The 27367-nt window shown below is 40.3% G+C and overlaps 2 protein-coding genes across 9 annotated transcripts in view; both read left to right on the top strand.

The window, feature by feature from the left end:
• The window catches only part of UBR5 (ubiquitin protein ligase E3 component n-recognin 5), a 141885-nt gene extending 132678 nt beyond the window's left edge, over positions 1-9207 (top strand). For all 6 annotated transcript variants that reach the window (XM_066379261.1, XM_066379260.1, XM_066379257.1 and 3 more), the window contains exons 53-59: positions 974-1149; positions 1372-1456; positions 2254-2409; positions 2738-2851; positions 4300-4444; positions 5790-5875; positions 8583-9207. In XM_066379261.1, coding sequence (XP_066235358.1) covers positions 974-1149; positions 1372-1456; positions 2254-2409; positions 2738-2851; positions 4300-4444; positions 5790-5875; positions 8583-8795 — 975 coding nt within the window. In that variant the 3' untranslated portion in view covers positions 8796-9207. The remainder of the gene's footprint in view (positions 1-973; positions 1150-1371; positions 1457-2253; positions 2410-2737; positions 2852-4299; positions 4445-5789; positions 5876-8582) is intronic.
• Positions 9208-22189: 12982 nt separating this feature from the next.
• RRM2B (ribonucleotide reductase regulatory TP53 inducible subunit M2B) overlaps positions 22190-27367 on the top strand; it is a 42814-nt gene continuing 37636 nt past the window's right edge. For 2 of the 3 annotated variants that reach the window (XM_066379255.1, XM_066379254.1), the window contains exon 1: positions 22190-22336. In XM_066379255.1, the coding sequence (XP_066235352.1) occupies positions 22289-22336 (48 nt within the window). In that variant the 5' untranslated portion in view covers positions 22190-22288. Of the gene's footprint in view, positions 22337-22380; positions 22593-27367 lie in introns of those variants that run through there. The other variant, XM_066379256.1, reaches the window with a different exon arrangement.

The following is a 27367-nucleotide window of genomic DNA, read 5'->3' as shown; positions in this document are numbered from 1 at the left end:
AAGCTTCCCAAATATGACATAAAACACATTTATAGATTCAAGAAGGTCAGTGAACTTAACAGGATAAATGAAAAAAAACTATGTCCAGACACATTATAATCAAATGCTTTTGTAAAATGAAGCAGCCAAAGAACAGTGCCCTACAAAGAGGTAAACAACACTTGACTCATCAAAAATTGTGAAGATCAGAAGATAATGGAACATTATTCTTAAAGTGCTTTAAAAATCATCAATCCAGAATTCTATATCCAATGAAAATATCTTTAAGGAATTAAAGTGAAAGAAGCTACCAGAGTTTTATTAAGTGATTTTACTTAGATGAACAAGAAGTTAAAAGACTTAACATACATAAGCTTTGTATATCACAGTTCTGAAAGGATGAATTAAAAAGTTTACCATTCCCATTTTACCCCCTTTGCCCTCCCTTATCCTCTGGGACTTGCTACGGATAAGATAGATACTTTATCTGTATCTTTGTGTTATGTATATATAAATTGGTTAATCCCTTCAGTTTCTTTGATCCTATCCCCTTCTCCTGGGGCTTACTACAGATAAGATAGATACTTTATCTGTATCTTTGTGTTATGTATATAATTTGGATAATCCCTTCAGTTTCTTTGATCTGGTCCCCTCCTCCCCCGTCCCTCTGACAGCTGTCCATCTGTTCCCTGTGACCCTGCCTCTGTTTCTATTTTGTTAGTACTCAGTATACTGTGTTCATTAGATTCCACATATGGCACGATGTGGGGGGGGGGGGGTGTTGAGGTTGTTATGTTGAATTTGGACACTTGAAACCATGTCAACACACTAAAATAAAAATAAAAATAAAAGTTTACTTTCAGTATGTCACACACATACATTTAAATATGAATGTTGCCCTACCTACCTGACTTCACTTTGAGTGACTTTAGTTCATAGGTTTTGTTTTTAAAATTAATCTTGGGACTTAAAATTTGATAACTTTTGTTATTAGGAAAACCGAAAACGTCATGGTTCTAGTAGAAGTGTAGTAGATATGGATCTAGATGATACAGATGATGGTGATGACAATGCCCCTTTGTTTTACCAACCTGGAAAGAGAGGATTTTATACCCCAAGACCTGGCAAAAACACAGAAGCAAGGTTGAATTGTTTCAGAAACATTGGCAGGTAAAACACCTCACATCTTATATTTGAATTTTAAAAAAATTTCAGTTAATAAGACTTTGTAAAATACATTATTTTAAAATGTGTATATACTCTGATTCATACTGATTAGAAATGAAGCTATAGAAAATTTCTCAAAGTACTGTATATTTTTATGTATATGAGGGATTATACATGTTCTAGAATTATTTTTTAATTTAAATATTTCCCTGTTTGTATTTTTAGAATTCTTGGACTATGTCTGTTACAGAATGAACTATGTCCTATCACATTGAATAGACATGTGATTAAAGTGTTGCTTGGTAGAAAAGTAAGTGATTTTAATGAACCGAACTGCTCTTAAAATTGCAAAAATTTTCTTTTACGAAATAATTATACTACCATACTGTTCATGGCATCTAATATTAAATTTTAAAGCATTATATCTATTGTAAATAATTTTCAAGCATTTTCTTTAATCACACCCACTGTTGTTTCCTATCAATACAGCAACATCCCATTATGATTATATATATATATATATTTTTTTTTTTTTTTTTTAAACTCTGACCCTGTTTAATTCTTAAAAGCATTTTAGCTAAAATGTTCTTGTGCAAAGAAGAACTGGAGTTAAAGTTTAGCCTTTAACAAAGTTTATGGAAAAAATCATTGAATCAAATAGACTCAAGTTTAATCCAGTGACATGATCTTCAGCAAGTTACTGCATTCCTTTGAGCATCAGATTTATCTTCTGGAATTAATATACCATATTTTATAATTATTGTCAAGAGTAAATAGAATTCATATTTAGTTTAAGACCAGTTGTTCAGCATAATCATTGTTTAATAGTGCTGGTGTTTGCAAATCCATTATTTTGGAACTTAAAAGTACACTGTGGCTTCACAACATTTTTTCAGAATGCTATACTTTTCATACCTTAAAAATTAAATGTTTCATCTGAACCAAAGATTTATTAAATTTTACCTCCTTATATTAGTTGTTACATATTTAGTGGAAGATTATTCTTCATCAGTATATTTTCAAATTATTCTTTATCATAGATTTTAATTTACTAATGAATCCATTAAAGACGTTTCTTTCATAATTTTCATATAATTACTTTCTTAGGTCAATTGGCATGATTTTGCTTTTTTTGACCCTGTGATGTATGAGAGTTTGCGGCAACTTATCCTTGCTTCTCAAAGTTCAGATGCTGATGCTGTTTTCTCAGCAATGGATTTGGCATTTGCAATTGACCTGTGTAAAGAAGAAGGTGGAGGACAGGTAAAGCAATTATGTAGTTTTTTGGTTCTGGCAAGAGAATTTGGTGTGTTTTGCTTGTTTTATACAGAAACAATTTAGATAGGAGCCAAGAAAGAGACATACATACACAGAAAAGATGCAGGAGATTAACAGAGATAGGGAGAGACTGAGAGAGATTGAGAGGCAGAAGTTTTTTGTACTTATTGACCCCTAAAATGTTTGTATCTCTTAGATACTTGTCAGACACAGAACTGTTTTTAGATTAAAAATTTGGGATATTGTTTTAGAAGCTGTTAACTTTTTGCTTTGAAAAAACTTCTTTTAAATGGCACTGCTAACTTTTTCACAGGTTGAACTTATTCCTAATGGTGTAAATATACCAGTGACTCCCCAGAATGTGTATGAGTATGTGCGGAAATACGCAGAGCACAGAATGTTGGTAGTAGCAGAACAGCCATTACACGTAAGTGTTTCTAAAAAGTATTACTGTACTTGATCTAAGGAGGTTGTATGTGTCTTCCTGTGTGGTAAACTAGCTCAGTGTATATTCAGCTTGCCTATAAAAGGTCAACATTTTTAAACCAAAGTGAATTTATTCACAATGTAAATTACACCTGAATCCAGGCCTATTATTCACATTCTTGTAGATGGAACTACTTGGGAAAACCATGTAATTATCAGAAAGTTAATTTGATGGGTAAAGGTTGGAAAGGATGTTTGTGGGATTGAAATGACTACTATTTTGGGCTCCGATGACCACCCATTCTTTTGCTGACCCACGAGATGGACTCCTAGGACTCAGAAGCAGTTGTGCTCATAGTTATAGTTTATTATAGCAAAAGGCCTCTCAGCAAGGGGAAAAATTACATTTGGCAGTGTATGGAGGCATCCAGGTGCAGGCTTCCAAAGTTCTCAATGATCACACTTCTTCCTCCAGCAGGGAATTATAGCAACACATGTACAGTGTTTCTGCTTAGGGAAGCCTGCTTAAGAGTCAGCCTAGGGTTTTTTAAGTGGAGGCCAGTCCCGTAAGCATATTCCTGCCTGCACAACCTGTCATGATTACTGAAAAATCAGACTCCCAGAGGGGAAAGCACGTGTTTGTTGTAAATCACATTGTTTGCACAGTCTAGGCAAGCTGTATAGCAATTGTTCATTGCTCCAGACATTCAAAACAGCCACATCGGTTAGTAATATAGGGAATATTGCAGAAACCACATTCCCAGATGCCAGCCAGGGGCCAGTCAGGCCCTTCTAGGATATGTTTGTTTATGTAAATTTAGGATTGGTAGTATCAAGTGTTTCTGATCCTTAGGCTGGGAATAACTGTGCAGGATCTGGAATCGTACTGTCAAGGTTCAAATCAGGGCTGCAGCACCCTCAACCTGTGTGACATTAGCAAACGACTAAAGTCCTTTGTGCCTTGGTTCCCTCCTGCAAAATGAGGATAGGATTAAATAAATTTAATACAGTTGGCACATGATGATTTCTCAGTAAGCTTCTAGATTTGGGGTTTTGTTGGGGAAGTTTGTTTTGTCATTACCGAATCTATCCTAGTATGTTGACAGAATAGCACATTTGACAGATTGAAGCTATTCTTAATTATTTAATGACTATCCTGGATGTTACTAACAAGGTTTAAAAAACTATTACAGTTAATGGCTGGTATGTAATACTACTTCACGGTTGAAATGAAGCCTATTCATAATGCCTCTTCCCCCTCTTTGCCTCTGTTTTGAATCTAATATTAAGAAATTAAAAAGAGAACTTAAAGTTTTTCTCTATGTTTTAAGATGAGAAATAGTATTTTTAGAGAAATTGGCTGCTAAAATTAGATATTGGGCTTTAACAATAAATGCTACATGAAAAAGTACTGATAGTAATAAAAGGATAACTTTTGAAATTCTTTAGGCAATGAGGAAAGGTCTACTGGATGTGCTTCCGAAAAACTCGTTAGAAGATTTAACAGCAGAAGATTTTAGGCTTTTGGTAAATGGCTGTGGTGAAGTTAATGTGCAAATGCTGATCAGTTTTACCTCTTTCAATGATGAATCAGGTATGAAATTTTTGAAATGTTTATTTAAGGAATAAGCTACATAGATTGGTCAGTCAGCATTTTCTGAATTTCTAGTTTTTAGACATGTTTACCGGGCTTTGGAAATACTTTATTACTTAAATGCTTAAAAGGTGTTTTTACATTATTTTTTAAAATATGTGATTATGGCTTAGCATTAGGTTTTTTATTGCTTAATTTTCTAGATTTTTAAAGACTATATGGTTTGTAAAAAAGTAAAAATTCCTTGTGGTGAGCAACTGGATGAAAAGGATTTTGTATATTAAGAAAAAACAATCCATGTAACTATTTCATTGAACTTCCCTGATTCATGTCTCTTAAACTCTCTAATTAAAGAATTTGACTACGTGATGTTTGCTTTGTAGAACTAGACCCAAAGACATAGCAGCACACAAACACATGAAGAATCTAGTAAGGATAAAGAGAAGTGGTGATAATCCTCCTAGAATAACATTTACCTTCAGTGCTTGATATTCTGCAACTCATTCTTTTCAAAGTCCTGTAGTCTAGGAATAGACTTTTTAGCTGTGACTACACAATAAAACACTGGAAACTATGAACTTCATTATGTGAGGATTATACCTATAGTCCAGGATTATTGCATGCATTGAAGGTACCATTTTTCCCCCTTTATTTTTCATACTTTACAAATAGTTTCAGCAAATTATAGTAAGTTAAAGTTGGATTAATTTTGTTTCTCCTTCATGCTTGACAGTATAGGTCATTGTATAACAATTTTTATGCTACTTTTAAATATAGTTTTCAATACTTCTTAGATAAGAATGTGTCTCATTTACAAGTTAGAAACCTAGAAGGGGAAAGAATGTATCCAAAGATATTCTATGTATGATCCTCAGATCAGCAGCATCATTGAAGCTTTCTAGCAATGCAGAATTTCTGGTCCCTTTTCCTCTCTCTTCCCCCCAGACCTAGTGATAAGAATCTGCATTTTAGATCCCCAAGTGATTTGTAAACTTATTAAAATTGGAGAAGCACTGGCTTCAGATCATGAGCAGAATTGTGACTTCAGATCATGAGCAGAATTGTGACTTACAGATGGGATTAAAGTCATGTGATTATCAATTTTGAGACTGGTGGTTCCTTTTTCTTATCTTGGTCATCTTGAGTCATGGTTGACTAATAAAAAACTATAGAGGTTTTATATGATGCAAATTGTCCTGACTTCCTGTATTAGGAATTAGACATAAATAACATTTTAATTATATTTATATTTATATATAAGTATATATATTAAATATATATTTAGAGTAAAAATGCATTAAAATATAACTTGATATAATATTGAATTTATATTCTTCATTCTTAGGAGAAAATGCTGAGAAGCTCTTGCAGTTCAAGCGTTGGTTCTGGTCAATAGTAGAGAAGATGAGCATGACAGAACGACAAGATCTTGTAAGTTAAGCTCACAGAATTTGTAGAAGAAAATATAAAACTTTAAAATACTGTGTATGATAGCCTTTCATTTTAAGTTTGTAATGGTTAATTTTAGCTAAAGAAATTACAGAAGGTTAAAAATAACAGGTAATTTTGTTTTTCTGCTCACAACAGAACACTTTAAGTATTAATAAAGCTGTAAGTAAACTGAAATAAATACATCTTAGCTTTTTTTTTTTTTTTTTTTTAAGTAAGACAGGAAGGGAGAGAGATGAGAAGCATTGACTCATAGTTGCTTCATTTTAGTTGTTCATCGATTGCTTCTCATTTGTGCCTTGACTGGGGGGCTCTAACTGACCCAGTCAATGATCCCATGCTCAAGCCAGCAACCTCAGGGTTTCAAACCTGGGACCTCGGTGTCCCAGGTCAATGTTCTATCCACTGCACCACCACCAGTCAGGCTATCTTAGCTATTCATATGACATTGTTAGTTCCAGAAGATCATACTAGCTTGTTGTTGGGTAATGGCTTTTTTCCAGATAGTGCTTACATATGTTGGCTGCTCCTTTTATACATCCTTCATCCTTGTGGCCAGTAGCAAGCCTTCGCAAAACTTCTGAAAAGTATAGCATCTTGATTGCTATCTGTACACTAGAGTGTGATATATGGATGTTAAACCTATCCTTTTCACCCTCTTATTGCTTATTAATTTAGAAGCATAAATTAAATAATATTAACTTTGATCATAGTAAAGTCTATCCTAAAGCCAGTGGAATCTATGTCCAAGAATAACGATAGCCAAATCAACTTGTCCGTTACTCTGGAATAAAGGGAGGTCTCCACTAGACTTTCTTGTAGAAATTCGAGGGACATTTCCCCTGCTGAACCAACCTTAGTTCCCAGTAGTGTAGACTAGACTGCTCATGGATATACATATAAAAGTGATTCCATTTCTAGATATATACCCTAATTTTATTTGAGAGAGGGAAATGGTTACTTGGGCAGGGAATAACTTACTTGGGGAGAGGGTCCTGCTTTTAGATTGCTTAATCTTTATATGTACATACCCTCTGCCCAATCCTTCCATTATTTCTTCACCAATATTTCAGTTCAGCAGTCATAGCTGTCATCAGCTTCTGTTCTTGACTTAGCCATCCTAGTGATTTCCACTTAGATTGTTCCCTAGGTAAATTCTATATAATTGATTCCATATAATTTGACTTTTACTTGTGGACCCTAACATCTCTACCAGTGCTAATACCATAACTGTCTTTGTTGCTTTCAGGAGTGCCTCCATAGCTTGTTAGAGATATACCACTTGTAGTCAATCTTTAGATTTGGGGACTTTGTTTCTCTGTAACAGGCAACATATTAGTTCCGTAAGATTTACCAGAAACAGAAATAGAAATGATTGGCTATCTGGTATATTCTAGGGTATATATTATCTATTTCCTAGTTTTGATTTTCTGCTGTTTTTAAACCAATACACCCTCTGTCCAGTTAGTCAAATTAAATCTCATTGCAATTTCTTCTTTTCCTGGAAGACAAATATGCTAACTCTTCAGTCTTGAGAGAGAGAGAGACACATACAATTTCTATACATATAAGGACCGCAGTATTTCCTATCAACAGCTTTTACTTGCAAGCCTCACTATTTAAACGCCTATATAAAAATTCTTAGGGCTTATGCAGTACATCAAGGTGTCTTTTCCTTCTCCTCTAGCTTTATCCTGATGTGTCAGAGGGGAAGTGCTGACGGATATAAGAATATAACAGGGTCTCCCCAACTGTTCTGCCTTGAATTATTCCTGCAAATTATAGGCTTTGTAGAGTTACTGGACTTCTCATAAAACTATGCTTCAGGAAATGACAAATTAGTTCATTTAGGTTTCCTAGTCACTCTGGGATATTGGATATATTTGTCTGTTTAGCTGGTGCACTGTAAATGCATTAGATTTGAAAAGGTTTACCTTAAGAAATAGGCACTGTTTTATTATCACTGAAGGTATGGTGTGTGTGTGTGTGTGTGTGTGTGTGTGTGTGTGTGTCACACATACGAGTCAGTGAAGAATGGTGTGTATTAATAAAAATAAGTATTATAGGAAAACATATCCTTTGTTATCATATTTAAGTAAAGTAGAAGTTAACATTTATCTTATGTCACACAAAGTATTATAGATGTGTAGTAAAACTCAATGTTAATATGGTTTGTTGCATGGATTTTGATGTATGGTAGATGTTCCTGTTAATTACTGTTATAAAGTAATTCTGTATCACAATATAGCACTGAAAATACTGGGTTGTTTTGCTAGTAGATAAAATGCAAAATATCTTTTTTTTTATTACCTTTGAATTTTGAACCTTTTTTGGAGGGGAGGCTTTGTGCATTTTTCCATTAAGAGATATTCCATGAAAAAAAAAAAAAGATATTCCATACAATTTAGCCACTGGAAAGGCCCTTCGAGAACATTTAGTCCAACATCCTTTTGTAACAGATGAGAAACTGAGTGCCTGAAATATAGCCACTTTTCTATATATCTGACACTTTTTTCCTTTGACCCTGAACTTTTCCTTTCAGTTCAAGAAATAAATTTAAAACCTAGTCAGAAGAATAACTTTTTGTAAGTTTTAATACTGGAACGGGGCTCTATGTATAGTGCCAGAATTAAGGATTGAATGCTAATCTGTTAAAAGCCCAAATTACAATTATTATATTCCTGTTTAGGTTTACTTTTGGACATCGAGCCCATCATTACCAGCCAGTGAAGAAGGATTTCAGCCTATGCCCTCAATCACAATAAGACCACCAGATGACCAACATCTTCCTACTGCAAACACTTGCATTTCCCGGCTTTACGTCCCACTGTATTCCTCTAAACAGATTCTCAAACAGAAATTGCTACTTGCCATTAAGACCAAGAATTTTGGTTTTGTGTAGACTATAAAAAGTGTGTACTGCTGTGTAATATTCTAGCTAATTTTGTAGATTTTTTTCCATTTGTCTATAAAAGTTTATGGAAGTCAATGCTGTCACACCCCCTGGAGGTACCTTAAAGAGATTAAATGCAAACATTCCTTGCTGAGTTTGTAGTATAAAGACCTGAGGAGCACTAGCAACATTGACTGTAATGTTTGCTAGTCAACAACTTCTGGGTCTAACCCCAGCCAAAGATGACAGCAGAACAACATAATTTACACTGTGATTTATCTTTTTGCTGAGGGGAAAAATGTAAAATGTTCTGAAAATTCACTGCTGCCTTTGTGGAAAGTGTTTCAGCAAAGGTTCTTGTATAGAGGGAATAGGGAATTTCAAAATAAAAAATTAAGTATGTTCTGTGTTTTCATTTTAACTTTTTTATGGTGTTTAATTTGTGGTTGGCTGCAATTGTGTATCATGTATATGGAACTTGTAAAAAAGTTCTGGACATTCAGATCTTAGAGATAAAATCACTTTTACCTATAAAAAACCACTTATTGCGGTTTATTTTGGCTGCATTGAGCTCTAGGATATTAAATGATATCACTAATATTTTGCATGTAATTGTTCTTTTGAATGAGGGCACTTTTTGTACATATGATGGGGCCAATGCACAATACTTGATCACAATCAACTTTTTTCTTTGTATCCCTATTTCAATGAGCAGTCAGTCAGAAGGTTACTGCACTTCAGTTCTAACTAGACATTTGTACTAAGGTATTTTCAGTTATGTAAACTCAGCCTGGGCACTTTCTGATAACTGTAAAATGTTTTATAAGATCATGATTATTGAAGATACATTTTGGAAAATTTTAAATGTTCGTGAGCAGCTTAACTACTTTTGTATCTAGCCTTTTTTAAGTATCTTGTTACATTTACTTTTTTAAATAAAGAAATTACAGAAGAAATGTCAAGTAATATTGAAGAAACAATAGTTTTTATTTATATAGTTGTACATTTTTAAACTAAGGGCAATACACTGACACGGTTATGTGCATAAAAATTTTTTGATTTAGAGAACTGAAAGTTTATATACATATGGACTATATATAAGAAACAAGAAAATCAGTCCACATTTTACAGTTAGCAGAGAATCCTGAATGGCACTGGCCAGGCCACCTTTTCTTTTTACACATGGGGGAAGCAAACGGGACCCTTACTTAGCATAGGAAGTTACCTCGTTTACACTTAATAACCAAGAGACAGGTTCTTTTTTGATGACCCATTAATTATGTAGCCTAGAACCAATATCTCTAAATTCCTGTGGTTTTAGTAGATGTATTCAATGGCATAATAAGGAACATTGTTTTCTTTATGAAGTCTTCAATAAAGTGAATTAAACTAGCCACTTTACATACTGAAAATGAGGAGAGAAATTCTAGGGAATCTCCCACCTTTCAGTTCCTTCATAGGACTCCTGGCCTTCAGGATATTCTTTGTGTTCAAAGGCACTACACTTTTATTAGATTAAAACTTCCTTCAGAAGACTGAACCACATAATATTCTCAGCCCTGCTGATGTAATAAATATTAAAACCTAAAATGATAGTGAAACTCATTGTATTACACAAAACTTAAACAACATGCTATGTTAGAGTGCGTAAATTAACCAAAGGTTATTTCACAAAGTAAGACATTGGTTTTTATGTCTTAATGCTATTTCTGAGTAAATGAAATAGTTAGATAAAGAGGTCATGATCATTGATATGTCTGAAATAGATAAAATTTATATATCACCTTCTGTATGCACATTCTGGGATTGATAAAATATAAAATGAGAACAAACTAGATAATGATTAGGACATTTGAAACCCTAATTGTGAACTTATTTTTAATAATTACTGAGAGAATGATAATACTTAAAATAATGCTAAATGTCTTAAGTCTTCCTAAATCAAGATTTTGCTTAAAATGCTTTTAGGAATATTAAAAACAGAGTGAGTTTTTCTTTTTTTAAGTAAAGCATAAAATGGTTCTAAATGTAAAATAAAGTCATGTAAAATAAAGTTCTCTTTTGGTCTTGTTTAGTGATTAAATCTAATAGAATTTAAAATAAATTCAGGAAGGGAAGACCAAGAATGAACTTTACTGAGGGTTTTCAAAGGCTGTTACTTTTCTTTTTTCCCTAAATCGTCTGAATATCCAGACTCCAGCATAATGGCTTTCTGTGGCAGACTTGAGAGGGCTTTTTTTTTTTAAGATTTCACTTAGTATTTGTTCCTAAACGTTTCTCTCTTAAAGATACTAGTTTCATGTCTTTAAAAGTAATCCGCAATTTCTAGGTCTAAATTCAAACTGAGCTTTCCTCCCTTGAGGCAGTTGTTCACATATGACTGTAGGTATAAGATTCTAAAGTGAGGGACAGAAATCTTTATTCTTAAACAGCATTCCAGGTGGTTCTGCAACACTACCCAGAGTGTTTGTTACTTTTTATTTATAAATAAAAATTCCCCTGTTTGTAAGCTCCCAAGAGCCAAATCTTTCCTACTTATAATCTATGGAAAAGTGTTTCTAGTAATCACCTCGTCCTGAATTACGTTCTTCCTCCTGATAAAGGGCTGGTTAGAAGTGCCTTCAATAGGCCCTGGCTGGTTGGTTCAGTAGAAGAGCGTCGGCCTGGCATGTGGAAGTCCTGGGTTCGATTACCAGCCAGGGCACACAGGAGAAACGACCATCTGCTTCTCCACCCCTCCCCCTCTGCTTTCTCTCTCTCTCTCTTCCCTTCCTGCAGTCAAGGCTCCATTGGCCCGGGCACTGAGGATGGCTCCATGGCCTCCACCTCAGGCCCTAAAATAGCTCCGGCAGCAATGGAGCAACGCCCCAGATGGCCAGAGCATCGCCCCCTGGTGGGCATGCTGGGTGGTTTCTGGTCAGGCATGTAAGGGAGTCTGACTGCCTTCTGGCTTCTAACTTTGGAAAAAAAAAAAAGTGCCTTCAATAAACTGCCTGAACAGTGAACAGTGATTGAAAATAGTGTCAGTGTTTACATTAACCCAAGTAGGTAGGCACAAACATAAAGATTAATTCTTCTCTAAATTTATTTTTACTTTATTCATGTCAATCAAGGTACCTTAGATTAAATTTAAGGAAAGTATCTTACATTATCTCTTAAAATATATTACTGGATTGTTACTATTGTCACATGAAGTTTTTCTTAATTACTAACTTTTGTTAGTACTTATTATGTGCCAGGCACTTTGTTAGTGTTTTACATATATTTCATTTTATCCTAGGAGATTAAAGCCTATCGCCATCCTCAGACACAGCTTAAATAAATTGTTCAAGGTTACACAATAGATACAGGTTAAATAACTTGCTTTGGGTTATGCAGCTAATAAGTGTGAAGTGAGGTACATCTCCAGGAATTCTGGACCTTGCATTCCTAAATTGGGCTATTCTATTTTGTGGAAAGTATGACTTGTAAGCAAGTGAGTTGGTCACTCACTGGAAGTTCTGATCACCCAGTTCCAATATCTGGTGTGGGGAAGTGTTCTTCCACACCATCAATCAATGCTGTGATACCAGCTGGGTGTCCTACAATTCAACTTAATTCATGGAAACAGTATCAGTTTCAACAGATAAAGTTCTTAGCCCCACAAGACTATCCTCCAGATGCCAACTGCAAGCCCAGGTTGTTACCTGTACATCTGACTGACTATACGCCAATGGTTTCTATGACTTCTCCCTTGGGGTTGATTAGTTTGCTAGAGCAGCTCACAGGATTCAGAGAAACATTTTACTTATTAGGTCACTAGTTTATTATAAAAGGATATAACTCAAGAACAGCTAGATGAGAGATATGCATAGGGAAAGAAGGAGGAGTTTCCATGTTTTCTTCAAGTATGCCATTCCACCTGAATCTCCATGTGTTCACCAACCTGGAAGCTCTCCAAACTGTTTTTGGGTTTTTATGGAGGCGTCATTACATAAGCATTATTGATGAAGTAATTGGCCACTGGTCATTGATTCAACCTGTAGCCCCTCTTCCCTCCCTGGTATGGGAACCTTAAAGTTCCAACCCTCTTGTCACTTTGTGTCCTTGGCAACCAGCCACCATCCTTGGGTGCACACCAAAAGTCACCTCATTAACAACAAAAGATATCTTTATTGTTTTTATTACTCAGGAAAATCCAAGGCTTTTAGAAGCTCTGTGCCAGAAACAAAGACAAAGACCAAATATGTATCTATTATAAATAACAATATCACAGTCTAACCCCTGGTCTGAACATGAATACCTTACAGCAAAACAATCATAAAAGTCAAAAGATAATGGCACATTACTAGAATCCCATTCAATAACTGTCCAGTCCATCATCGTATCATGAAAATGTCTCCTAGGGCAAGGCCACTCAGGTTTACAGGCTTCCACTGGATTGTGTCAGGTTTTTTTGTTTTGTTTTGTTTTTTGTTTTTATTCAGTGAAGGGAGGGGAGGCAGAGAGAGACTCCCACATGCACCCCGGCCAGGATCCACCTGGCAAGCCCACTAGGGGATGATGTTTTGTCCATCTGGGGTGTTGCTCCATTGCTCAGCAACTGAGCTCTTAGCGCCTGAGGTGGAGGCCATGGAGCCATCCTCAGTGTTCGGGGCCAACTCACTCCAGTTGACCACAGCTGCAGAAGAAGAGAGAGAGAAAAGCGAGAGGTGGTGAAGCAGATGGTTCTTTCTCCTGTGTGCCCAGACCGAGAATTGGACCTGGGACATCCACATGCTGGGCCAATGCTCTACCACTGAGCCAATCGACCAGGGCCGGATTGTGTCAGGTTTCAAAAGCAGGAGAGGTATCAGCAATATATGGCTTTACCCTGCATCTGGTATAATCGAGCAAAGGAACTATATCATCTCTTGCTCTGAGCCTCTTGATTTAAGAAAAAATTTTAAGTTTATTATTTAAAGTTTATTTATTGATTAGAGATAAACTGATTTGTTATTCCATTTAGTTGTGCATTCACTGGTTGCTTCTTGTGTGTGCCCTGACCACAGATCGAACCCGCAACCGTGGTGTATTGGGATGATGCTCTAACCAACTCTGAGCTATTTGGCCAGGGCCTCTGAGCCACTTTCAATGTGTTAATGAAATATGGGATGTCCCTAATTATATAACCCATTTATTCATTCCTTTACCCATAGTTACTATATATTTTTCCTTCTCCCCATTTATACCCAAACCTTTCCACCTTTGGAAGGGATATTAGGTTCTACCACTGTGCTTGTCTACACTGCAGACAGAAATACTGGTCTAGCAAGTCCCTCCTACTTCCTCAGATAAGGTAAGGTTACACAGGTGCAGAACTAGTGGGCAATTTTTGCCACCAGGCAATATAGCTGAATTCACTGTTAGCCTCAACTTAGCAGACGGGGTGAAGGGACATCCTATCCCATCAGACCTTTTGGAACACAAAGTTTAAAAGCACAATTTCTGGCTTAGGAATCATCCCTGCCTCTAGCTCTTATAGTTGCAGCAGCAACTGTCCTATGACCACTGCATCAAGTAGAAGAATAAAAAGTTGAATTGATGTGGAGAAGAAAGAATAACAGCATCTTCCCCATCTTCTCTTCAGCGGATCCAACATAAAAACCTACCCAGTAGGGAGACTCCTTTAGCCTCATTCATACTCATGTGGAGTGAGCACATTAACAAACCAGTTCTGATTGCCCATTCTAGTTCTCTATCAAATTAACCACGGAGGAGAGACTCTCTGGCCATTGTTGGGCCTTACGGGCTATAAAGTATGTTTGCTCCTTGGTCTGAAGAAACGACCCATTAATTTCATTCAAATTGGTGCAATATCTTCTATTCTGGTTGTTTTTTGGATTTTTTTCATAATACAGTACTCAAGGATTTGCATCTACCTCTTGGCAAGCAAATTCACATCCAGAGTCAGTGTCTATTCCTGTTAACCCCATTTGTATTGTAGTACCCCTGGGTTACCAGCATCAGTCTGACTTGCCAGCTATGATCAGGGCCTTTCTACCACGGAATCTGTCACATGGCCATCTGCAATATGTCTCCCTTGCTGGCAGACAGAACAGCTCTTATTGGCATTTTTGTGCCTTAGAGGTTACAAGAGGGATATGTTTAGATTTAGCCCATATCTGTGTTGCCACAGTGCCCTCATATCATTCATTTCATGGACCCAGGTCACCATCTAAAGGGATAGTACGGCCCTGGCCGGTTGGCTCAGCGGTAGAGCGTCGGCTTGGCCTGCGGGGGACCTGGGTTCGATTCCCGGCCAGGGCACATAGGAGAAGCGCCCATTTGCTTCTCCACCCCCCCCTTCCTCTCTGTCTCTCTCTTCCCCTCCCGCAGCCAAGGCTCCATTGGAGCAAAGATGGCCCGGGCGCTGGGGATGGCTCCTTGGCCTCTGCGACGCCCCGGAGGGGCAGAGCATCGCCCCCTGGTGGGCAGAGCGTGGCCCCTGGCGGGCGTGCCGGGTGGATCCCGTCGGGCGCATGCGGGAGTCTGTCTGACTGTCTCTCCCCGTTTCCAGCTTCAGAAAAATACAAAAAAATAAAAAATAAAAAAAATAAAGGGAGAGCACATGGGGATATCAGCTTGTTGATTGCAGTCGCTTTCCAAACCTTCAAGGGAGTTCTGATGGGCACTGACATGTCTTTTAAGGTATCCCCTCAAATTTCCATAGGGCTGTGCCCCAAGACATCCCATTGGCCACTGCCCATGCATGAGTCAGTACAAATCAAAACACAAAGGCTTTTACCATAGTCCAATTCTTCCATCACTGCTGGGAAAACAGCTGCATTTCAAATCCAGCACTCCAGGCTGATTTGTTTTTACCATCTTGGATCAGAGTGGTAAACCTCCTCAAATAGGAGGTTGTTTATTCACCTTGGAACTGCTGTCCACAAACCTAGTAGCTCTTCATCGATCAGCTCAGCACTGTTTATAGGACACTGTACAAGTGACTACAGAATCCGGTAGCTTCTCATAATTTCAGAGTCAGCCCTAGAGGAAAAGAGGCTCCCTGCTTGTATCTTCTCTTTGCATTCGCCAGGCAGCATGGTCCTGTATGAACCATTTCCATTTTATTATGGAATGTTTTGGGACACTGCCATCCCCATCAGAATGTTTCTTAGATATCAGCCAAGATACGTATTTCAGGTTTCAAAATCATGTTACATCCTTCAGTCATAGGAGTAGCTTCAATAAATAATGTCAAGGTATTAACTGCCCCTCAAATGGAAGTTCTCTTGTCCAAAGTCCCAGTAGTTCTGTCTCCTTGCCATAACCCTAGCCTATGCTCTCCGTAGGGCTACCACACAGAATTTATCCTTACCAGCACTCCACTTGCTTCTATACTGTTGGGGACTCTGCAATCTTACCGATCTCCATTTAGTATGTCCAATTAACACTGCTTGAAGTGTATATTTACATACTCTATTTCCCTATGTATAAGATGCTCCCGTGTATAAGACGCACCTTAATTTCAGGGCCCAAAATTTGAAAAAAAAATGCATTACATAAAGTTATTGAACTCCAAGTTTTATTTATCATAAAATTCCTACAACTCATTACTGTCAAAACTCTCATCCATTAGCTTGTCTGATGATGAATCACGGTCAACAACGAGTGCAAAAACAACTGCAAAAAAGCAGGAAATGCAAGTAAAAAAATTTTACAATCACTGTATAAGATGCGCCCAGTTTTTAGACTCCAAACTTTTCAGAAAATGGTGCCTCTTTTACATGGGGAAATACAGTACTTTCTGTTTTACAGTACTAGGTAGGACAATGTCCATGCCCCAAATACAATCAGATAAAAAGAGACACAAGTACTTCACATAAAGCCATTCAACCATATCAGTTCTCATACCAACTTACTGTAATTCCATCAACTCTTATGTTCCTAACTGTAGCCTTCATTAGGACTTCATCAACAGGTTTTGATTTTACAATACTAGGTAGGAGAAGTATGGAGGAGAGACTGTTCCATGATGTGACTGATGCCAGACCCGCAAGCTGGACCTGGGTCAGAAGGTGGAGATTGCTTAATGTACCCCATCTCTATAGATGTCTGATTGTAACTGGTGTTCATTCTGACATAAATCAGCACCCCTATCCTGCCTCCCACTATGTGCTGGTTACTGGAACAAGCTGTTGTCCTGACCTGGTAAAACATATAAAGTAAATCCCTATACCTGGTAGCATTCGTGTATGAGTAGCTGTGACTAGTCTCTCTTCCTCCACTATTTGACCTCTATAATTCTCTGTCACCTGCCAAGCAGGTGTGGGGATCCATTTTGTCTTGCAGACATCCAAGACATGCCTGGTATAACTTCCCTTAATAAATGTATAAATCACCAGACTGGAGTGGCCAACCTGTTTCTTTTCCTTCCACTTATAGAGGTAGATTTTAAGTCTTGGGGTTTTTCTCTGGGTCTGCATGTACACACAGGAAATGTTCCCCAGCAAAACATGATATTTATTCCCCTAACATCCAGGTAAAGAAGACACTACTTCTTTACATATTATTGACCTTTTGTCAATCTTTAACTTGATTAACATGCCTAATCACTATCTCAAGTGATTGCTGGTAAGGTTTCTCATAATCATTGCTGCCTTCCAACTTTTAAAATTTCTTGAAACAGGAGTAGACAAAGTATATTTTTGGGGGACCCTTATTGTTGGGGACCCAAAAGGAGTCTCTTTGACCTGCTCAACTTGAGGTAGTTCTGTATTAAAAACCTTTGTTTTAACCCCATCAATGTCCATTTTATTAATCCTATTTCTATTTTGACAGAGAGAGGAAAAATGTTAGAGAGAAGGACAGATAGGGACAGATAGACAGGAAGTGAGAGAGATGAGAAGCATCAATTTTTCATTGTGGCACCTTAGTTGTTCATTGATTGCTCTCTCGTATATGTCCTGACTGGGGGGTTACAGCAGACGGAATGACCCCTTGCTCAAACCAGCGACCTTGGGTCCAAGCTGGTGAGCTTTGCTCAAACCAGATGAACCCACACTCAAGCTGGCAACCTCGGGGTCTCAAACCTGGGTCCTCCGCATCCCAGTCCGACGCTCTATCCACTGCGTCACCGCCTAGTCAGGCTCATCCTATTTCTTAAAACCATTTACAGATTTCAAAGCAATCTCTCAGCAAAATGGAAAGGCAACCTAGTGAATGGCAAATCATATACTTGATAAGGGGTCAATTTCCAAAACGTGTAAAGAACTCACCCAGCTCTGGTCAGATACTCAGTTAGAGCATCGTCTTGAAGTGCAAAGATTGCCAGTTTGATCTCTGGCCAGGGCACGTATAGGAACAGCTTGATGTTCCTGTCTCTCTCTCCCTTCCTCTCTCACTAAAATCAATTAAAAAAAAAAAAAAAAAAGAACTCACCCAATTCAATAGCAAATAAACAGTCCAATGTAAGGGCATTAAACCGATTCATGAATACTCCACTCTTCATGACCTAATCACCTCCCAAAGGCCACACCTCCTAATATCACCTTGGGCGTTACTTTTTCAACGTAGGAATTTTGTGGGACATAAACATACAGACCACAGCAGAAGGGAAGCTAGATTCTACCTTTTGATGGGAGGAGTATCAAAGTTTTGAAACAGTATGTGGGACCAGAAATACAGGGGTGGGCAAAAGTAGGTCAATAATAATAACAAATAATATAATAGTTAATAAATAATAATACAAGAATAAACTGTGTTTCACATACTCATTACTGTAAACCTACCCCTGTATTGTTGTGGTTACTTTTAGAAAATATAACATGCCACAAAAACTATATGAAGGTATAAAATCGTCTTACTCCCAAAGACCTTCCAATTACACATTTAATTTTTTACATTTGTTCTTCATATTAATTTTAAACACTTCGAGGAAACTAATACATACTGCCTACTATGTACCAAGCACTGTTTTAAGCAATGTAATGTGTTTTTGCTATATAAGATTACTCAATTCTGTCATAAAAGTGAGAATAAAAGTGGGAATAAAATAAATATGGGAGCAAATAGCTTGTAAGACAAAAGGAAATTCCTAAGATGGTGTGTTACATATAAGATGATATGATAAGTATAAATAGTAAATAAGTTATTATTTTGTGAGGCATGTTAAAGATAAAATAAATGGAACAAATCAGTGTTGAACTGAGATAAAAATAATAGAACAAACAGAATATCACAGATAGAAAGGGCTGGAAAGCCTGACCTGTGGTGGCACAGTGGATAAAGCATTGACCTGGGAATGCTGAGGTCACCTGTTCAAAACCCTGCACTTGTCCAGTCAAGGCACATGTGGGAGTTGATGCTTCCTGCTCCTCCCCCCTTTCTCTCTCTCTCTCTCCTCTCTAAAATGAATAAATTAAAAAAAAAAAGTTAAAATAGAAAAAATTAAAAAGAAATGTCTGGAAGGACCAAGTAAATCTTAAATATTCATAGGTGAGAATTAAGTCACTTCCAGATTGACAAATCGGTGACATCCAGTCTGGTCCCACATGTCCTCTTCCCAAGAAACGCAGGTAACACTCACAGCTCCTCAGCAGGTATATTCATGGTGAGTTACAGCTGTGACCAGGCCTACCTTCTCCGGCATCTCTCCAAAAGAACAATTGCGTGTTGTTCTACCTTCTGTCTGCCGAGACCACTTGCTCGTCCTCAGCTGTGGTCTTCACAACTACACCAGCCAGGAAGGCTGATGCAGTAAAGACAGGATATATGAACGCTGGGTAACATTAAGATTTGGCTAATATGGTCTTTCCACTCCTTCCCCTCCCCACACACATCTTAAGTGTGTTAGCTACCCCAATTGCTTTTCCCTTGATGTGTATTTTAGATTACTTAATAACCCATGAGATTCAAGCAACTCAATTTGATCTGAGCCTTTCTGTTCCATAGCCTCTATGATGGCCTGATTAATAGTGTACTTGGAAGCTTTCATACTAATTTCCTATCCCAATAAGTGCTTTACAAGTAATATATTATTAAATCTATACAACAATCTTATGAGGAAAGAGTTATTCTTGTTCTTATCCTACAAATAGGAAAGTCTCAGAGAGGCTAAGTAACTTGTCCAAGGTAATAATAAGGGAGCTAGAATTCGTGTTCATGATATGGGTATCCTAGGATCCACGTTCTTTTTCACTAAGCTCATTCATTTTTGTACCTTCAATACTGTATGTGCTATCTGACATGGTAGACATATTGTTTGATGATTTCCATTAAATGATAGAATTTTTGCTCTTATTTGCCATGTGGCCTATGGTAAACGAACTAATTTCTTTAAAACTCAAGTTTTCTCATAGAATTTATTATTTAGTGTTAATACATGTAAAAAAGTTTTACTCTGGCCTGACCAGGCGGTGGCACAGTGGATAGAGCGTCGGACTGGGATGCCGAACACCCAGGTTTGAGACCCCGAGGTCGCCAGCTTGAGTGCGGGCTCATCTGGTTTGAGCAAAAAGCTCACCAGCTTGGACCCAAGGTCCCTGGCTCAAGCGAGGGGTTACTCCGTCTGCTGAAGGCCCGCGGTCAGGCGCATATGAGAAAGCAATCAATAAACAACTAAGGTGTCGCAATGAAAAACTGATGATTGATGCTTCTCGTTTCTCCGTTCCTGTCTGTCTATCCCTCTCTCTAACTCTCTATCTCTGTTAAAAAAAAAAAAAAAAAAGTTTTACTCGGCACTTGACCCCTAGTAAGGGCCTCAAAATGGATAACTCTCTGGATAACTCTCACCCCCACCCCCACCCTGGGGCAGGGGCAGGTTTTAGAAAGAGTTTTCAGTCATTTTCTTTTTTTTTTTCTTTCTGAAGCTGGAAACGGGGAGAGACAGTCAGACAGACTCCCGCATGCGCCCAACCATCCGGGATCCACCCGGCACGCCCACCTGGGGCGTCGCTCTGTTGTGACCAGAGCCACTCTAGCGCCTGGGGCAGAGGCCAAGGAGCCATCCCCAGCGCCCGGGCCATCTTTGCTCCAATGGAGCCTTGGCTGCGGGAGGGGAAGAGAGAGACAGAGAGGAAGGAGGGGGTGGGGGATGGAGAAGCAAATGGGCGCTTCTCCTATGTGCCCTGGCCGGGAATCGAACCCGGGTCCCCCGCACGCCAAGCCGACGCTCTACCGCTGAGCCAACCGGCCAGGGCCTTTCAGTCATTTTCAAAGCTGAATACCCCACTTCACACAGCTATCCGCAAAACAGGTGCATGCTCTTCAAAGCTTAAGATTTCAGCTTCAAGCTACCTAAACAAATCTTTCACCTCATTTTTATTTCTGTAGATCAAACTATTTTTTTCTTTCTCTCGTAGTTTTCTTTAGCTAGTTCCCCTGAGAGACAGGTATTAGTAATTTAACCATATTGTTGTGACCATCAGTAGCCACCTGCCTACTGCTCTTTACAGGGGAGGATCTCCTGTCTCCACGACTTTAACTCTCGGCCTTGGAAAGAGCCAACTTGGCAGGGAGACCGCGCGGTCGACTACTTTCTAATCTAGGTGGATAATCTTATTTAACCTAAGATTGAGTTGCTTCGTCTGCAACACGCGGGACAGTTCTGTGGCTACCTCAACGGAGATGTCCTGAGAGGTAAGTGACTTAATTCACATACGGTCTGTAGCATGGCGCTTGCCACTTGGTAAGAGTTCCATCAACACGACTAAAATCTCAGCTTGTGAAACAGTTTCGGAGCTCTCAAAGCACCCCCCCATCTCAAGCCCTCCCCACCCCCCAAGCACGCGCACACCCCTCCCCGGACCGCTTCTTTTGGGGCGCTTAAATGCAAAACAAGGCAGCTTTTCCTCTTTGTTTATTTGTTAACGGTGCGGGTTTCCCCCCACCAAGAGTGTGGCTCCCCTCCGTCCCCCACCACCACTCAGACAACGGACAGCGCTTCCTCCTTATTACCTCCTCCCGCGTGTGGTCCCACCGGCACCTGGCAGTCTGGGGACTGGCCGAGTTCGCGCGACAGACCGTGTTCCTGAGGCACGGCGAGGGCTGCTGGGGAATCGCAACCTGGAGAGGTGACCCTGCACCGCGGGCACCGCCGGTACCAGGATAGTAGAGCCCGAAGTCGCCAAGGAAGGCGGGGTCGAGAGCCACAGGCGGAGCAGCTCAGGCCACAGGCAGGGAGCGAGAGGCGGGGCGGGCCCTGGACAGGCTCCTCGGCCAGGCCGGGGAGGCGGGGCCGGAGCAGGAGCGCGGGGCGGGGCCAGATGGGGAAGGCGGGTCCCTGAGGCCGGGAAGGAAGGACCAGGCCTGCGCAGGCAGAGTCCCTCTATGGGCAGGCGGGAGGCGGGGCCGCGGCAGCGGGGGGAGGCGGGGCCGCGGCGGCGGGGGAGGCGGGGCCTCCCGGTGTGGGCGGGGTCTCTGCAGCCGGGGGCGGGCGGACTCAGTAGCATAACGGGCAACCTGGGGCCAGTGCTTGTTGGAAGTGGCCTGGAGTGCCCGGTCGCCTCAGCTCCAGTAACTCTGGCGGAGTCTGCGCGATGGGCGACCCCGACGGGCCGGAAGCGGCCAGGCCCGAGCTGGAGGAGGTGAGTGTGGCTGCGGCTTTTCTCCCGTCCCACAGTCACCCTGGCCTCCAGACTGCAAGGTGCAGGACCGCTGTGGGAAATTGGACGCGCTGCTGTCGGAAACCCTGTGCAGCCTGGGCCTGGCGCCCTCGCGCAGCCTGGTTTCGTCTTCTCAAACGCCCAGGAGGCCGTCCTCGGGGAGCGGTGAGAGGGGAGCCGGGTTTCTGCTCCGCTGCTCTGCACCGGGCCAGTCAAGGGCAGCGCTCCGACGCTTCAGGTCGGGCGACGTGCACCCCCTTCTTCACTCTCCTCCCGTCTTTCCCTTTTCTGGACCCTGGCCGGGGAAACCGGAGCAAGGAGCTAGGGCGAGTGGGTCTCCTGGAGAAAGGCATGCCATCTCTGGGATGGTTAAAGGGAATTGGAGGACGCCTGTGGAAATGGACACGAGTCGATGGGCTGGAGATGACAGGTAGAAGGGCCATCCGAGGTGTCCATAACATCAAAATAATCAGTTCAGGAGGCCAGTTTTGCTCAGACCTGATACTTAACTAATTGTGAACTTTTGGAATGTGACTTTATTTATACAGAATTGATACTCCTCTCACAAAGCATTAAGTAAAAATGCTTTATGCAAAGTACTTCAGAAGATGTAGATACTATATACATACACCTAAATTAACATGTTCATCCTCTCTACGACTATATTAACTAAAGTACATAATAACAGTAAGGAAACCGAGATTTATTAGACTGTAGTGTCGTATGGTAGTTCAAATTGTTACTCTATAATTTTCATACTTGTTATTTTGCAAATACCTGTACTTCTAAACCATTTGTTTTGCTCGAAACTGTTACTGTGTGTGGTTTCTTTGATTTAATAGAGTTTCAGCTCCCAGGCAGAGAATTATGCTTAGCCTTACATTTCTTCAGAAAGTTGTAGATTCCAGATTTGGGATTTTATTTTATTTTGATTTTATAAATATTTAGTAACTAGTTAACAAATTGTAAATATTCTTTAAACTTTTTCTTCCCGTTTTGAAACAAATACATTTTGTACCAACTTCCCCACGTGAATGAGTCAACTCAGGTTTTTCCTTTGGTGCTAATGGCACCAGCAGTCATTCAGGCTAAAGACCTGGAAGTTAATTTTTATTTGTTATCCTCATTTAGTGACACACCCGCAAAGACAGAAGTCGAGTTCTAGGTCTAGAATGAATTTTAGTGAGCATCTGTTCTGTAGGTTTTACATTTGAGATGTAAGGATGCCTTAAGTACTTTGTTTCTCTAGATTTGATGGCGCATCAGGGGCCACTTGCATCAGAATCACCTGGAGTACTCTGTAAAAAATGTAAATTACTGGTCCTACACCCAGTGTTCAATTTTGATAGTGCATCAAAATCTTTTGGGCTGGGTCTGGGACTGCACCTTTAACAAGCATTTCAGGCCATCCTGGTGCACGTATTTTAAGAAAAATGCCTTAGCGGGTTTATAGATGAGCTTTGAAGGGGGTTGATGAGTCTCCCGAAGTTTGAAGATTTTGTATGTGTACACATGAATCTCCTAAGAAAGGGGTTCATAGCTTTCATTAATTTCTGAAAGTTAAATATCATTAATTTAATTGATAGTCTCTGTTTTCAAAGTAAGAAAGTTCAGGCCAGAAAAGATTAAGTGACATGGCCAGGACCACACCTCTCAGTAGTAGAGCTAGATTTAAAACCAAGTTCTTGCTCCTGGCCAGTATTGCATCTATTTTGTCAGATTTGGTGGTAACAGAAGAATGAAAGTGAAAGTGAAAACTACAAATAGTGTATGACTGTGACAGCATCCAAATATTCTACTCCACCTGAGGAGTAGAAGAGAAATGAAGGCAAATAAAAGAGGTGGAATTCGGGTAGATGGAAGGGAGGGGCCTTGTAGAATGCCATCTTAGGTCAGGGCTTGGTGAGTAATCTTGACTTAGATGGGTGCCCTAGCATGTCCAGGCACGTCTGAGGATCTGCTGACCAGAAATTGAGGCGGGTAGAAACTGGAGGCAGTGTTCTGGAAGAGACGGTGGACCAGAAATTGAGGCGGGTAGAAACTGGAGGCACTGTTCTGGAAGAGACGGTGGACCAGACATTGAGGCGGGTAGAAACTGGAGGCACTGTTCTGGAAGAGACAGTGGACCAGAAATTGAGGCGGGTAGAAACTGGAGGCACTGTTCTGGAAGAGACGGTGGACCAGAAATTGAGGCAGATAGAAACTGGAGGCACTGTTCTGGAAGAGACGGTGGACCAGAAATTGAGGCGGGTAGAAACTGGAGGCACTGTTCTGGAAGAGACGGTGGACCAGACATTGAGGCGGGTAGAAACTGGAGGCACTGTTCTGGAAGAGACGGTGGACCAGAAATTGAGGCGGGTAGAAACTGGAGGCACTGTTCTGGAAGAGACGGTGGACCAGAAATTGAGGCAGATAGAAACTGGAGGCACTGTTCTGGAAGAGACGGTGGACCAGAAATTGAGGCGGGTAGAAACTGGAGGCACTGTTCTGGAAGAGACGGTGGACCAGAAATTGAGGCGGGTAGAAACTGGAGGCACTGTTCTGGAAGAGACGGTGGACCAGACATTGAGGCAGATAGAAACTGGAGGCACTGTTCTGGAAGAGACGGTGGACCAGACATTGAGGCGGGTAGAAACTGGAGGCAGTGTTCTGGAAGAGACAGTGGACCAGACATTGAGGCGGGTAGAAACTGGAGGCACTGTTCTGGAAGAGACAGAGGAATGTTGCTAAGGAATGCCGCTGCAAAACTTTATTTCAGATTCTCATCACTTCGCACCTGTGCAGCTACAACAGCTTGTCTCTCTAGGACCAGTCTTACCTGCTCTCCGATCCAGTTCACCACTGCCAAGTTAATTCAGCATTAAACCAGTGCCTCTGTGTCACCCCCTCCAAATAAGAACTCCCAAAGGGGGTCTCAATTCCCACCAAAAAATGCCCAACTTCTCAGACTGGCAAAGTCCTGTTCAAGCAGGTTTTCCATGCTGAGTGCTGTGTCTTACCGCAGGTTGTCATTTCTGCCTCTGAACTTGACACCATAGTCACTAACAAAATCTATGGGTTTTTTTTTTTCTATTTCATGGATATCCAATTAATCCTCCTGATGCCGTCCCTATTCATGTTAATTGCTACTCAGGAACTTTTCATGGTTATCCATTGGAATGATTTTCAAATTTGCAGCACTTGGAGGTTGGGAACAAGTGAAGAAAATTAGAATATGAGTCCCCCCAGACCCCCCAGATATTTGAAAATGTTTGGCCCACAAGTTTTTTAGCCTCTTAAATTTTTAAAATTTATTTTAGAGAGAGAAAAAAGGAAAGAATGGATTTTGGTGCCCGTGTGTTGATTTTTACTCGTTGGCCAGTATGAGTCTAGAATAAAGGAAAATGGCCCACCAGTTCTTGGCTCTGTTGTTTCATTACTGTCTCTGTCTGGATCAAATGCGAACCTGCACAGGCCAGGCAGCTGTGATGGTGGCCGCAACTACTGGCCCTACACCTTCCTCCCTCCCTCCTTCCCTCCCTCCCTTCCTCCCTCCTTCCATCCCTCCCTCCTTCTCTCCTTCCCTCCATCCCTTTCTTTCTTTCTTTTTTTTTTTTCATTTTTCCAAAGTGAGAATTGGGGAGAGACAAATTCCCACATGTGCCTGACTGGGATCCACCCGGCATGCCCACCAGGGGGTGATGCTCTGCCCATCTGGGGCATTGCTCCACTGCAACCAGAACCATTGCAGTGCCTGAGGTGGAGGCCATGGAGCCATCCTCAGTGCCCAGGCCAACTTTGCTCCAGTGGAGCTTTGGCTACGGGAGGGGAAGAGAGATATAGAGAGAAAGGAGAGAGGGAGGGTGGAAAAGCAGGTGGGCGCTTCTCCTGTGTGCCCTGGCCAGGAGTCAAACCTGGGACTTCCACATGCTGGGCTGATTATCGCTGAGCCAACCGGCCAGGGCCCCCTTTTTTTTTTAACAAGCTTCAAATCACATTGGTTCTTTCAACTTTATTTACAAAGAAATTATTTTTCTTTACTAGATTCAAACTTGGTGGTTTTGTCCTTCATTGGTCACATCGCTACCATTTGTTGAAGGAGTTTTGCTTAGCAGAAGATAGTTATGTATACCCTCTTAGGCTTAGTTCATTCCACCACTTTGAATTCTGAATTTTAGATGTGAGCTGGCCCTACTCTAGCTGATATCTGTGCATACAGAGGTATACTTTAAGGCAAGGCTTTGATTCAGACATATCTCAGTTCTAATCTTATCTCTGCCATTTACTAGTTGTAGGATCCTAGGTATGCTATTTATATCCTTCAAGATTTAGTTTTCCCATCTGTAAAGTGGAAATAGTATTCTGCGTGTCAGAATTATTCTACAGATTAACTAGAATAATGTATATTAAAGCATCCATGTGGTGTTGGCTCATGAGCCTCAGTGCCAGACCCAGAAGACCCACTCTCATGCATACCTCCTGTTCTGGAACCTGGAACTGCAGTCTGTCAGTATCTTATGGTTCTTTCGAGATTGTATGTCCTCCATGGCAATACACATACACACAAAATCTTGACCACTTCCCTCTTAAAAATTTGCTCAAATGTTTCTGGAATGAACATCAACTAAGTGTCAGGTACTACTGTGCTAGGCTCTGGGGGATTCCACAAAAGTAAAGTTGGTTTTTATTCTCAAAAAGCATAGTCTAGAGGAGCCTATAGACAAATAACAGGGAATTAAATTGCAGTGAATGATGTGCTATGTTAGGGACCTAATCCAGTCCTTTAGGGTAACGGGGGGGGGGCACTCAGAGAAGGCTTGATTTAAGTGATCATTAGATTATTTCACTGATTTCTTCTGGCCTTGTGTTAAATTAGAAAGTTCTACCAATATCCAGTAATCTAAGCCTAGGATAAGGAGAAATTAGCCCATTCACTTGCTTAGCTAATGCTTATGTTTGACAATACTCCAGGAACATCACAATAAATGAAAACTAGTTTCTATACTCTGGGGCTTAAATGCTCTAGCTGGGGAG

This window comes from Saccopteryx leptura, chromosome 3 (genome assembly GCF_036850995.1).
Source record: "Saccopteryx leptura isolate mSacLep1 chromosome 3, mSacLep1_pri_phased_curated, whole genome shotgun sequence".
Classification (NCBI taxonomy): Eukaryota; Metazoa; Chordata; class Mammalia; order Chiroptera; family Emballonuridae; genus Saccopteryx; species Saccopteryx leptura.
The sequence above is the reverse complement of the archived record's forward strand: the minus strand, read 5'-3'. Positions and strand labels throughout refer to the sequence as shown.